We start from the raw sequence: 12,746 nt of genomic DNA on the forward strand, positions 1-12,746 counted from the left end.
CAACTTATGTAATTAATTTTACATTCACGCTTGATTCTTTCATATGTCGGCGGTTCTTCAGACCACTCTACCCGACCTTAAGCTTCTGTCACAAGGCAAGGTCCGCGATATTTATGCAACATCCGATCCTTCTTCATTGTTGTTCGTCGCGAGCGACCGCATATCTGCATATGATGTCATCCTGAACAATGTACGTTTTATCAACAATTTACTATCAAGAACTTTTTATGCATACATATATCAGGGAATACCGACGAAAGGTCGATTGTTGACGACGCTTTCACTCTTTTGGTTCAAAAAACTCGCCGATATAATTCCAAACCACTTGATAACGACATCAATATCGGAAATGCCACCTGATGTACAAAAATATGCCAGTCAGCTTGAAGGTCGTACTATGCTGGTAAAGAAAGCAGAAATCATCCCCATGGAAGCGATTGTCAGAGGATATATCACTGGTACGATTTGTCTAGTGATAAAAATTGATCTACGATGATTCCTGATAAAATTTACCTGCAGGATCTGCATGGGCAGAATATAAAAAGACGCAAACTGTGCATGGAATACCTATGCCCCCAGGTCTTGTTGAAAGTCAAAAATTCCCTGAACCGATATTCACTCCTTCAACAAAAGCTATCCAAGGTGCTCATGACGAGAATATCTCCCCCGAACAAGGTTCGTATCTTTATCTCCAATACCTACTCTCTTCTTCATCCTCCTTTTGCGTACACCTGTGAGGAACAACTGTTTCGGATCACTCTAACCGTTTGTCTTAGCTGCACAACTCATCGGACAAGATTTATACACCAAAATATCTTCTACCGCAATTCAACTTTATAAAACTGCCGCTCGATACGCTGAATCAAGAGGCGTCATCCTAGCCGACACCAAATTCGAATTCGGACTTGTACCTTCGTCGTCGTCCTCCTCGGAGAATCAAAAAGATCTAATCCTCATAGACGAAGTCTTAACACCTGATTCATCTCGATATTGGCCTTTAAAAGGATACGAACCAGGAAAGTCTCAACCCAGTTTCGATAAACAATATCTACGAGATTGGCTTGTGGGTTCTGGATTTAAAAAGGGTTTGGAGAGTGGACCGGAGGGTGGAGAGGGTAAAGGGTGGACAATTGATGAGGATGTCGTTCAAGGAACGCGGGCAAGATACCAAGAGGCGGTGGATTTATTGACCAAGTGAGGGCACATTAGAACGAGTGGTATGGTCTGTGTAGTATTTCATTTGATTAAGCAGTTAATCTCTAAAAATTAAAGCCGGCATTAGACGACTTCTCGCAAACTAGAGAAAAAGCGGACCACAAGTTTAATTTCTAGAAACAATCATAGCATTGGTACAAGCCATCCACCAGAAACAAGATTGATTTCCTTTGTTCTATCTGTTGGCAATCGTGATTTAATAAGAATAATTTACAAGACACGGGAGCACTTATATCTCATACGTCTATAACCTATCTGAAACTGCAATTCTAAAAACCAACACAACAAGGGACCAGAACGACGTATGAACAAATGCACAAAAGAAAGATGAGGGGCAAAATTGTTGTATTGACGATGAAGCAACAAAATGCGGTATAAGGGGGGAACGTTTAACATGACGAGCCCAAAAAACCAAACCATGAAACCCCAACACAAGACTGATCCCAACTTCACGACGATCAAAAGTTCTCTATGAAAAAAAAATGCGAGGTTTATTCCATTGCTAATGAGTTCATACTGGATTGAGACGTACCTTTGCCGAAGAAGAACCGGGTGCCCTTTGGATTGGACCATTTGTTCGACATTTGGTGTAGAGTCTTGGACAAAGCAGGAGGGCCACAATAAAACTATTCATGAAAAGTTCACTATGAGACTTGTTTATAGTTGAAAAAAAAAAAAGCACATACCACGCCAACATCAGTTTCAGGGTGTTTCTCAGTAATTGAACCAAACACGCGGTCCCATTTAGGACGACCAAAGTGAGTAGGAGCGCGAAGCGAAGTGATGGCATCCTTTTCAGCCCCAACATCTTGAACAATGATGTTGTTCATTTCATCTTCTTTCAACTTCGCAGTGAGGTATATGTTAATTTCAATACGATTTCCGATGTCTTGTTCTTCGATAGCGTGGAGGAGTGAGTGGAACCATTCCGCAGCGCCAAAATCACGAATGACCAGGGTGAAGTAGACCTGAAATACAACTAAGTATTATTGGTGACAAAAATGGTAGCGGAAGCGATTACCTTGGAAAGTCGAGTGGGTTTGGATTTGTTAAGGCCATTCATACGGTACCAAATAGTCTTCAAAATACTTAAATCAAACAGTAGGTCAATACGGGACCTCTTTCGCAGAAGGAAAAGATGAGACTCACGATGCAAAGGGCGTAACACCAATACCAGCTCCGACCAATAAAACCGTCTCATACTTCGAGAAATCCTCACTAGCACTTCCGAAGGGACCATCGACCATCACACGGGGAAGTGTCACGTTCATGGGAGGATTATAGTTGGTACCAATAACTTTGCCTCCAGCAGCTGAATCTTTATCTCCTTTTTTCTTAGAGAAGTCGCAGCCACAAGATTTCGCAAGCGCCGTAGTAAAGTCACCCTTGACAGAGATGTGGACCGACAAGTAATCTTCCTCGGGAGCACTACGTACATCACAGTCAGTCAGAGCGGAGTGTCAAGATTGGGACAGATATGTACCTGGTTAGGGTGAAGGGGTGCCATTGGAAGTACGAGACCTCAGGGCAGCAGATAAAGATGTACTGTCCGGCGCGAGTTGCAGTCTTCTCCTTCTTGATCTGGAGCTCCATGACATTTGACGGGTGTTGAATAACTTTGGAGATATAGGTATAGTGGCGGGAGCGGACCTCGCGGAGGACTCGTTCAACAATCCAGATGACACCACCGATAAGCCAGTATTTCTGTAAGTCATTAGAATGGTCAAAATCACTCAACGCGTCAAATAATACTCACCCAGAACACCCCAATATTGTTGTATGAGCAGTAAGGTGGACGATCGGGTTTGATCATGCAAAACATGCCATGGAATTGCCAGTTGATGAAGAAGATAATGAAAAGGTGGTGAGAGTACCAAAATCGCTCGAAATGAGCGCGACGGCGTTTCTCCATGGCGAAGAAAGCCATGATACCCAGACAGGCTGTCATGATCCACCCAGTAACACCAGGACCAGTGGTGAAATTGGTAAGAAGGAAAATGACGACTTTATTGCCGGCTTCGGGGGGCTGCGCTATTGCAAGTTTTGCAAAGTTGACCATGTGGGCAATAATGTGAACGACAGAAAAAATCACGATGGACCAACCGGTCGCCTTGTGAAGGGTGACGGCCTTGTCGAAGGGGATAAAATCGTTCAGTGGCGTGCGACGTAGTAGAGAGATGAAGTTGCGGCAGACGGGCAGGAGGATGTAGATGACATCGAGATGAAGAAGCAATGCAGCTGTACGACTGATAGCTGGGAAAGAGCACAGCGTGAGCGAATAAATTACATTCCAAAACAGCGCACGAACCGTAAGTAATTCCAAAAGTAGCCCGAGCATCGACATTGTTGTCCTTGAGCTGGTAGTTGAAAAAACCGAAGATAGCGACCAAAAGGTGCAAAATAATCCAAACACCAAAGAATAACTGACGCCCTCCTTCATTAATCATCCATATATCAAACCGTTGCTTGCAAGTCATAGCCTTATTGAGAGCCGGCTGAGCGAGTGAACCAACGGTGTTGGAGCGTTGAAGGCCTTGCAACCTCCTTCTCTCCGTCTTATTCCGTTGGAGATGACCGGGCTGAGTACCAGAGCCATACGGAATGGCGAGATCGGGGTGCTGTTGGAGCTGTAGCATTGGGCTCGGCCCATCGGAAAAATCCAAACCCGACGAGTGTTTGGACGACATTAATGAATGAAGGAACAAACGTCCAGCGTGACTAAAAGAAAGAACGGTACCGGCCTGCTGGTAATGATAATGGAAGGACGAAGGAAAAAGAGAGGATAAAGGAGTGAAGACTGCTGGCTTGTTGTGTCCGCATCATTGATCGATCACGGCGTTGCCATAGTGCTGACCTCGGCACTCAATAATATTCAGTACTCACCCTCCCATCATCCATGCCGACGCTGCCCAGGGGCCTAGATTCGTTGGTTCACAAGGTGACCACTACAAAAATCTGCATTTCAAATGTAACAAAGAGATACGACTAAGCTACGAATTGAGTCTTCTTTCGGCTCATGAGCGGCCGGTCGCATTGCAAGGAGCTGAGAGTGAAAACCTGTATCAAAACTTCATCACAAAACCCCAATTCTGATGTACGCACCATCTAGACCGGCCAAGCCATCCACATTTTGACAGATCAATATAGCATCTTGATTGGTAGGAATAGCAATCTCAAAATCTTGGAAGGCTATGTTGCTACATCCTCCGGGAAGGCTGCATTCAATATCCACGACTGTCAGCAGTACTATCTTTGAGCCGATCGTAACCAAATATTCAAAATGGTTGCACTAACGCGTGTTTCTGAGGACGTTTCCAGTCCAATTAATGAAACTGAGGTCGCTAAACGTCATCTCGGAAGGCAGGTCGCCCCTGTTCGTGTTTCAGGGTCACACTGTGATCCGAAGGAGAACAAACGTACGAATGACCACCGTTAGTTTGATAGATGTGGAGAGGCAGGTTGACTCGATCAAGGTGGACGTTTTTGGCTGTGACGTTTCTCACCATGCCTATCATTAATTCGTTGAATGAACAGTATCTTCTCAAGGATAGAAGTACACGAACCTGGGCCACCGCCACCACCAGTGGGAGGTTCACCATTTATTGAACCAGTCCAAGTTTTGAAATACACCTGACCAAAGGAATTGTCATGTTGAAGTAATGGGATTTCGACAGACTACATACTCCATTCTGCATGTTTGGTTGCACGTTGGGGTCTATCCTCGTCATCTATATGAATGATGATTTCTCTGTCTTCTTACCCAGAATTACAAGTTAAGATTTCAATACTTACCGTCAAGTCTTCCAGCCATACATTTTCCACGAGCTCAGTCTTAAGTAAATTTAGATTATCTCTATAACAACCCATTCATTCATTCATTTTACTCACCAAATTGGCATACTGACCGAGAGAACCAAATGCAACGCCATTTCCACCCCGACAAGTGAAGTTACGCGCATAAATATTTGATGAATTCTAGGGTTCAGAGTCAGCAAAACACAGGTTGCGGGGAAGTTATTCCAAGTGATGAGAGCGAACATACTCCTTTGACGGCGAGACAGTCATCTCCACATGTCACATCCCAATTGATCACTGAGATACGATCACTCCTATATGTTCCAATACCTATGAAATGTAATTGATGGTCAGAGACAATTTAAGAACGTCTGCAAAAACCCACCATCGGTATTCGGTACGATGCTACATATAATATGTGGTTAACCAATTTTCACAGCAATGTAACAGCTAACTCACTTTTTTCCGGCGAATTTTGGATCGGTATTGGTAGCATTGACCAACATCCCATCATACAAAATATCTTGCGATTCCGCTGCTTCATTAGCCCAAAACGGAGGTGATTCGACTCGAAAATCCTTAACAACCGCCCGCTTTGCTCGCCAGAGTGTCAAAGAAATGGGACGACCATCTCCATCTTCTCTTGTACGAGTCTCAAAAAACGACCACCAAGGCTTAAGTCATTGGAAGAAGCATCGTTATTAGAGACCTTTGAAGTTTTTATTTCGAAGATTGACTGTTTACCTGGCCGTTTCCTTGGATCCCTCCGGTACCATGTCCATCAATGACGAAATCTGATCCAGTCACGACAAACCATGATGCTTGATTCTAAATCCCAAACATAATCAACATCACAAAAAAGTCCATCAATCGGACAATTACAGACCTGGATAAATACGACTCGGAAGGTGTTGGCAGGGTTCAGCCAGAACTGTATATCAGGGTTGAACTGGACACATGTCATCAATATAGCGTTCGACAGAGTTAAGAGCAAGAAAATGAACATACACTCAATAAACCATGCATATGGACAGTCGCATCATTTAAATTCCACATCATCTTTCTAAACAAAGCATGAATGAGAATCAAAAGTCGCCGAAAAGAACATACCGAGTGATGTTGAAAGAGCCCTCCTCAAAGACCGTTGTGCCATATTGGCCACACTTCGCAATGGCCTTCTCAATCTTAATGATATCTCAGTCAATACTTCTATTCACTTGACAGAACGAAAGTGCATACCTGATCTGTATCATCACGACCCTCACCTAAAGGACTTAAACGGCACGTAGCAGCAAACGCTGTTCTAAAGCAAAACAGACAAAAAAATATTCTCGAAAGACTGAGCATGCTTTGATGACCGCAACCTGGGGGAGAACGATATCCATGGGAGCAAAACTTTGACGAACATATACCATTTTCAAATCAGAGTGAGTTCTTCGAAGAAGAGAAGTCAAAGGTATGATCACGAGTACAGTCATGCGAACTTGCAAAAAATGCCGCTCGGGCCGTAGATGGAAATCGTGTACCACACAACCTACATTCAAATAAATCGATCAAGAGTACATTAATTCCTATCACAGTGCCCGACTCGAATAGGTACATTTAATGGCAGTCGCCTAACGAAAGCAGAAATGTTGAGCTATCACACTGGGAGATTGTTCTATTTTAGGAAAACTCGCCTTTTAAACCTGATATATGGTGAGCATTTTCACAGATGTACTCATCTGCGCCTTCTGGATTACGAACATTAAAGTTCTTGAAAACCAAGTCAGAGCATCCAACTGCTTGACTACACGCGAGATTTATGACTATAAACGTAATCAGTAAATTCTCCAGAGTTAATGAAGAGCGTGTCGCACTTGTAGAGTCGTTTGTAGTGCCCCTAATATTCTCAAACCGCATATCCTGGAGTTTGACACGGGAACCGATGACTCCGCTTGATAATATGAGCGAAACTCGCGCAAACTAAAATTTCAAATACTGACCCGCCTCCAAAATCTTGTATGATTTGAACAGCAGTGTCGACCCGATCCAACTTGAAATTCCGGAAAACAGCATTCTTTACAAGTCCTAATCATAACTTCGATAAAAACGGTTTCATCTTGAATACTATGCTTACCTGAGCCTCCGCCTCCTCCGGTCGGTGGTTCGCCGTTGTTCAGAGACCCATCCCAAGTTTTGAAGTAAATCTGATGCGGATACATCAATGTGTTTACTCTTCAAACAGATCGACTTACACCATGTACATTGTTCGGCTGTACGTCGGAGGGAAGACGCAGCACCTAATAAGGGTAGTTAAATTGAGTTGTGCCGTACCACTGCGCTAGGAAGTGCAACTGTACCTGCACGTTCTCAATAAGGATATCAGAAACTAGATCTGTCTACATCGAGAGTGTCAGAGTACCCTAAGACGAGTTGGACAAGGACCCACCATGTTGGCGTATTGGCCCAAAGATCCAAAAGCAACGCCTTCGCCGCCACGACAAATAAAGTTTCGGGCTGTTATCCTAGTGGAATTCTTGACGCATTTCGATGAATGACTGGCAAAGGAAGGAGATATATGAGGCAACTTACGCCCTTGATCGCAATGCAATCGTCTCCACTGGTAACATCCCAGTTACGCATCGTTATGCGAGAACTTCTGTAAGTGTTGATGCCTAGAAACGTTCATGCACTCGATATCTCTGTACAGGCTTAGCGACTCTGAAACCCCACCGTCAGTATTCCATACGATACTGTAAAGAGGATTAATTCTGATTGAGTTGGAAAGTAAACCAGTGTTTCATACTTTTGGCCAGAGAAAGTTGGGTCAGTATTGGTGGCATTGACCAGGATATTCTCGTACAAAACATCCGCGGATTCAGCAACCGTGTGTGCCCAAAACGGAGGACTTTGAACATTAAACCCGCGAATCACTGCATTACTGACTCTCCACAGAGTGAATGCAATAGGTCGGCCATCGCCGTCGAGTCGGGGACGTGTAGTTGCAAAAAGGTTCCACCAAGCCTATGCCGCCCATTAAACCCAGATTCACAAGAAAAAAAAGAGTGCACCCGACCTGGCCATTTCCATTTATACCTCCAGCACCGTGTCCATCGATCACAAAATTCTTGCCTGTTACAACAAACCACGAGGATTGACTCTAAACTTCCTTATCAGTCTTGTATTTTGTCAACTAGCTTGAACAGACCTGAATGAAAACGACTTGGAATGTGTTGCTCTTGTTAAGCCAGTAATCTGTATCAGGTTGGAACTGATGGAGGAACTGAGTCATGAAAGTTTGAGTCGGGATACGTACACTTACACTCAATGTCCCCTTGAGGTCAACATGCGCATTATCAAGGTCCCACATCATCCTCCTTAATAAGTGAGAATTTATAACAGTATGTCGTGAAAATAAGTCTCCCAGACAGATCACAGAACCAACCTGGTGATGTTGAACATTCCTTTTTCAAAGGTGATAGTCCCAGAATGTCCGCATGCGTTGATAGCGGCTTCAACCTACACAATTCCTCGTAATCATATCGAGCACTGATTTTTGGAAAAAATTTACCTGATCAGTATCGTCCATTCCAGACCCTAGAGGATGTAATCTGCATTTCTTTCCCTCGGCGCCGGTCACTGTAAGTATCAGTGCCCCCAATGCAAGAGTAATCCACTTCATGAGTGCCATGTCCGTGTGAGGTGTTTTCAAGGGCGAGGCTGACTACGAAACAAGATTTATTGCGATAATAAAGGATGTGGGGTGAATGCTTGGACCATGCCCAGATTCTGGAAAGCACTAGAGATTCAGGTAATGTGCTCAGCAGATACCCAAGTGCTCCATAAGAAAGATCACGAGGGTTCACTGTGCCTGTAATAGGATATCGCCGATCGGCGTGAGAAGACTGCCTTGCTTGTGTAGGACAAAAATATAGAATAAGGATTTCGCGTAGGAAAGACGTGTCATATATGGGACGGTAAAATGGCTTTTACGACAGAACCTTTACGTCTGTGCAAGTAGTTGCGTCCAAGCTGGCCATGAGTTAGCCATGAGTTAAACTAGTAAACCCCAAGATGTTGTGCGTCGTCACGCGTCACGCGCTAATCACGAGCTCGCTTCGACGCGTCTCCCGCGCGGCGCGCGGCGGCCCCTGGCCGGCCCGTACTGGCAGCTCATCAAAAGAGGCTAATAAGTACCGCCGGTACCATCTGCATATTTGCCACAAATGCCAGTGCGCGACGACCGATTTCCATGAGTTCTGGACCACTCCTACTATGGAACCCACGCATTATGAAGCAACGTGAAGTAGGCGACTGATAGAAACCGCAGTCCAAGAATACAAAAAGAACGTAATCAAACCAGAGCAAAATGTTCGTGTGGAAGAGAAATGAGTAGCCTTGGTAGACGCTTAGATGAAAACTAGCTTGACAACAGAATCATTGAATCTGGAGACGGTTTGATGACGGTTTGATGACAGCTTGAACACACCAAGCCCGGGGTTTTCAACGCCACATCCGCCTAAGGTAAGTTGCGAAAGACCAGAGTCTGGAGACCATGCGGAATCGGCAGTGTCGGAGCACGCTAATCATTAACTGGCTTATTGAGTTTACCGAGACCCAGATGATAGATCTACAAAGTAGCGCTCGAAAGCCCGGCTACTGAATCTGAAGATATGTATACATTACCAAGCTCATGCTATGTAGCACGGCGGTCTATAAGCTTGCCACCGAGCCACCCGTGTCTTTTGCCGAATGCGACAGTTCGCTGTTCAACAGCAGTACGAACTTTCCTTTTGCTCTTCTCTCTTTTGCTTATGATACCCGCTTCCTTGATAAGTAGAGCGTACACTCTTGTATCTACCCTTGATTCTGGGACGACTTATGGTGACTGGCTACAGCACTTTCCCCGAACCTTCTTCTAACTTCCAACGCATGTCAAAGCAGTTCATCGTGATGTTGCTCAGTTTAATCACAAGACCACCTGCCGGCGGGTCGTAATGCATTAATGCTTTGAGGGCTTAAGTAATTATTAACTTTGGAATGGGTCCTGGAAACTGTTTCGCTGTTGTATCTTCCTACTTGATCCCAGGCTCTTCCCATAAACCGGTGATGAGTTTCTACTTATTGAATGCCTGTCAGTGAGAAAAAACTACAATGCCTCATCGAGTACGGCTACGTTTCACTCGAAGTTCCCGCATTCGAAAAACGAATATTCAAGTGGCAGATCGCATTGTTCGGAGAAAAGGTCATATCGAGTTAGAAAACCGAGAATTTGGTTCTCACTGGTTCTCAGCATCATTGATTTAATATGATATGATCAACTTGAAATGCATGACATCGCAAGTCCATGATCTATTTTAAGTCTTGATTGCCAGGCGCTTCCGATAATTTTGTAGTTCTCTAGCTGTTAGGACCACGATGAAGATCTACGCTCTCCCATTCAAGATGATTAGTGAGCAAGAGTACGAACCGCCAAGTCATATTATTCATTGGAAAGATTCAAACCCGAAGGCGACTTGGCAGCCGTATCATTCATAAGCTATATTTCTCCCATTTGCGCAAGGTTTGAATCAAGCAAAGTGTATCATAACAACCGAAATAATTTCGATTAAACCGTAGATCTTGTATCTATGTGTATCCAAGAGGCTGCTCTTAAGGAACGTACAATATAATATAAACAACAAGTTGTAATCTAGTTATCATCCTCATCATCCTTTCCGAAAGGGAATATCTGCTCGCATTTACCACCGAAAGTATCGAAGTAGTATTGCAAGTTAAGATTCAGATTTCTCCTCAAAATCCCAGTGGCATTGGGATAGAGAGGGGCGACGGCCTCGTTGATAAACTGCGCATATTGTATACAACCGTCTGGGTCGGTTCCGAAATCGGGTGAGGTTGTGTCAGTTTCGTAGGAGTTAATTCCGTTGACGTTGGAGCCCGGAGTGAAGGGGTGAGCCGCAAAGACAACATCAGTGCCTTCGAGACCGTAAGGCTTAGCCGCTCTGTGGAAGCCATCGGGCATACGGGAGTCCTGGAAAAAGCTGCGTGTATCTTCTAGAGGCACTTGACCATCGTCTCGGCGTCCGTCCGTGAACAAGTTGACTCCGACGATAGTTTCGATATATGCAGCAAAGAAGCGCAGGCGCCTGAAGTTGAATTGGGGGTTCGTCGCGATGGACTCTTTAATACGTTGGTATCTGAATTCACCAGCGACTGTGTAGTTGTAGTTCCCTGCTCCGTATTTGTTGATGTATTCAGCGAACTTTGGCAAGGTAAGTCATTGACATCCTTTACAGTTTTGGGCAAAATTTTACCTCATCGAAGAGGGTCTGGTTGAATTGCCAGTTATCGCCATGGAACGCGTCACCTGAACATCAGGCACCCATTAGTCTTACAGTGAGAGTATATGATCCACAACGCACCTCGGGTAAAGCTGGCGTCTCCTTCGATAAATCCGTGTAAATTCAGGCCACCTGGGTTTGCCGGCGGGGGAGGTGCAGGACCAGTCAAATCCGTCTTCGCGCCAATGCTCATCAGATCCGTAATGACATTTCCGTCGATAAGATGACTAGAGTACGTGAACCTCCTCGCGAGGGTACTCTCCATATTAAATCCTGTACGAAGATGCCCGGGTGAGAATTGACATATGGAAGAGCAATTGTTCCTCACCTTCTTGGGTGGCATCGACCATTTGATATGGTGTTACGACACCATTACGAGGCATCCACTGCGGACGAGGTCAAGGTCAAGTTCCTACTTTCATATCGTAGGTGGCTTACATTATGAGAAGAGAGTGTGTTCAGTCCGGGGCAAGGTCCTCGCTTGTCGCCGCGTCCGGCGGGCCTCCAACGATGTGCGGCATCATTGACGAGTTTAGTCCCATCGTCAGCCAGAGGAGGTGGTGGGGGCCTTGGATAGGCGGGTTTCAGTGAAGCAACGGCCGCGTCTCGCTCTTCTATCGACAAGCCAGCCAGCGAACGTGAAGCTGGGAAAGCAATGGTCGAAGAAACCAGAGAGATAGCAAGGACGACAAAGGATGCAAAGCGAGCCATTTTGGGGATTGCTGCCTGTAGTTTGACCAGTTTCTTTGCCTGGGTTTTATAGCATTGCGCGTAGTGGCGCCCACCTAAAATAAACCGTCATTTTCAAGTAGGTTCGCATGTCAAAGTAGAAAGCGGTTTGGGACCAGATCACCGATGCAAAATGATGAATGATGCTAACAATCAAAACCAACAGGGTCGGCCTTTCCTTATACATACTCTTTCTATGTGGCGAGGACCCTAGACCTCTTGAGCGGTCATAAAGTTTGTTTTGCGTTCCATTGGGAACAGCTGGGGAATCAAAGGGGAGGCGTCCAAACAACGCACTCCGTGGTAAAAATTTCTAGATGGATCTGTCCTCCCGTTGAACAAGGGTTACTCAGCACATAGTCGATGGTATGACTCCGGTACTCCAGTATCGCGTACGACACAAATGCGGAGCATGGCTTCAAAATTCGCCTCCCTTCTCACTAGCTTCTTGGCAATTCACGAAGCTGTGGACAACGTTCCCCATTTCGATGAAGCACGATGAGGCTGAATTACCGTTATCCGAGAGTTTTGACAGCTTCGGTACCCTTTTAGATCACGAAACATGAATCTGGTGGCCTCCAGTACCGCCAAAGCTACATGACCACGATTAGTCCGTGCGAGAAAGGTACTAAGATCTACCTTCGTCAACGGGTCGCTGTATAGACTGTATCCCCGAGTGAGTAG

At 45.1% G+C, this 12,746-nt stretch overlaps 6 protein-coding genes across 6 annotated transcripts; 1 reads left to right on the forward strand and 5 right to left on the reverse strand.

Annotated features, from left to right (window-relative positions):
• Nucleotides 1-41: 41 nt before the first annotated feature.
• Nucleotides 42-1,364, forward strand: AGABI2DRAFT_226784 (hypothetical protein; the record flags this gene model as incomplete). The annotated part of the gene is made up of 5 exons (XM_006455270.1): nucleotides 42-190; nucleotides 245-458; nucleotides 520-675; nucleotides 777-1,217; nucleotides 1,273-1,364. Coding segments are annotated over 4 exons (941 nt in total), but the record flags the coding sequence as incomplete, so codon positions are not given.
• Nucleotides 1,365-1,390: 26 nt separating this feature from the next.
• Nucleotides 1,391-3,994, reverse strand: AGABI2DRAFT_194938 (hypothetical protein). The gene is made up of 8 exons (XM_006455271.1): nucleotides 3,524-3,994; nucleotides 2,972-3,468; nucleotides 2,699-2,919; nucleotides 2,365-2,643; nucleotides 2,237-2,303; nucleotides 1,902-2,183; nucleotides 1,748-1,841; nucleotides 1,391-1,684 (listed from the first exon to the last, which is right to left on the reverse strand). The coding sequence occupies exons 1-8, from the start codon at nucleotides 3,900-3,902 to the stop codon at nucleotides 1,674-1,676; spliced, it is 1,830 nt and encodes a 609-aa protein (XP_006455334.1). The 5' UTR covers nucleotides 3,903-3,994; the 3' UTR covers nucleotides 1,391-1,673.
• A 159-nt stretch (nucleotides 3,995-4,153) lies between these two features.
• Nucleotides 4,154-6,365, reverse strand: AGABI2DRAFT_194940 (hypothetical protein). Its single transcript, XM_006455272.1, has 16 exons — nucleotides 6,250-6,365; nucleotides 6,121-6,194; nucleotides 6,019-6,073; nucleotides 5,897-5,959; nucleotides 5,755-5,838; nucleotides 5,470-5,684; nucleotides 5,396-5,415; nucleotides 5,258-5,340; nucleotides 5,104-5,190; nucleotides 5,008-5,046; nucleotides 4,899-4,943; nucleotides 4,779-4,845; nucleotides 4,636-4,723; nucleotides 4,510-4,586; nucleotides 4,318-4,449; nucleotides 4,154-4,258 (listed from the first exon to the last, which is right to left on the reverse strand). Exons 1-16 carry the CDS (start codon nucleotides 6,355-6,357, stop codon nucleotides 4,230-4,232), a joined length of 1,266 nt encoding a protein of 421 aa, XP_006455335.1. The 5' UTR covers nucleotides 6,358-6,365; the 3' UTR covers nucleotides 4,154-4,229.
• Nucleotides 6,366-6,531: 166 nt separating this feature from the next.
• Nucleotides 6,532-7,175, reverse strand: AGABI2DRAFT_194941 (hypothetical protein). Its single transcript, XM_006455273.1, has 5 exons — nucleotides 7,130-7,175; nucleotides 6,996-7,080; nucleotides 6,870-6,946; nucleotides 6,690-6,818; nucleotides 6,532-6,626 (listed from the first exon to the last, which is right to left on the reverse strand). The coding sequence occupies exons 3-5, from the start codon at nucleotides 6,910-6,912 to the stop codon at nucleotides 6,613-6,615; spliced, it is 186 nt and encodes a 61-aa protein (XP_006455336.1). The 5' UTR covers nucleotides 6,913-6,946; nucleotides 6,996-7,080; nucleotides 7,130-7,175; the 3' UTR covers nucleotides 6,532-6,612.
• Nucleotides 7,176-7,247: 72 nt separating this feature from the next.
• AGABI2DRAFT_194942 (hypothetical protein) lies at nucleotides 7,248-8,682 on the reverse strand (the record flags this gene model as incomplete). The annotated part of the gene is made up of 11 exons (XM_006455274.1): nucleotides 8,564-8,682; nucleotides 8,438-8,511; nucleotides 8,315-8,369; nucleotides 8,201-8,263; nucleotides 8,069-8,152; nucleotides 7,799-8,016; nucleotides 7,726-7,745; nucleotides 7,585-7,667; nucleotides 7,442-7,528; nucleotides 7,353-7,391; nucleotides 7,248-7,292 (listed from the first exon to the last, which is right to left on the reverse strand). Coding segments are annotated over exons 1-11 (879 nt in total), but the record flags the coding sequence as incomplete, so codon positions are not given.
• A 1,891-nt stretch (nucleotides 8,683-10,573) lies between these two features.
• AGABI2DRAFT_226793 (hypothetical protein) lies at nucleotides 10,574-12,055 on the reverse strand. Its single transcript, XM_006455275.1, has 5 exons — nucleotides 11,772-12,055; nucleotides 11,662-11,719; nucleotides 11,415-11,606; nucleotides 11,307-11,359; nucleotides 10,574-11,254 (listed from the first exon to the last, which is right to left on the reverse strand). Exons 1-5 carry the CDS (start codon nucleotides 12,042-12,044, stop codon nucleotides 10,685-10,687), a joined length of 1,146 nt encoding a protein of 381 aa, XP_006455338.1. The 5' UTR covers nucleotides 12,045-12,055; the 3' UTR covers nucleotides 10,574-10,684.
• Between the last annotated feature and the right edge of the window lie 691 nt (nucleotides 12,056-12,746).

The sequence above is a fragment of the Agaricus bisporus genome, assembly GCF_000300575.1.
Source record: "Agaricus bisporus var. bisporus H97 unplaced genomic scaffold AGABI2scaffold_10, whole genome shotgun sequence".
NCBI lineage: Eukaryota > Fungi > Basidiomycota > Agaricomycetes > Agaricales > Agaricaceae > Agaricus > Agaricus bisporus.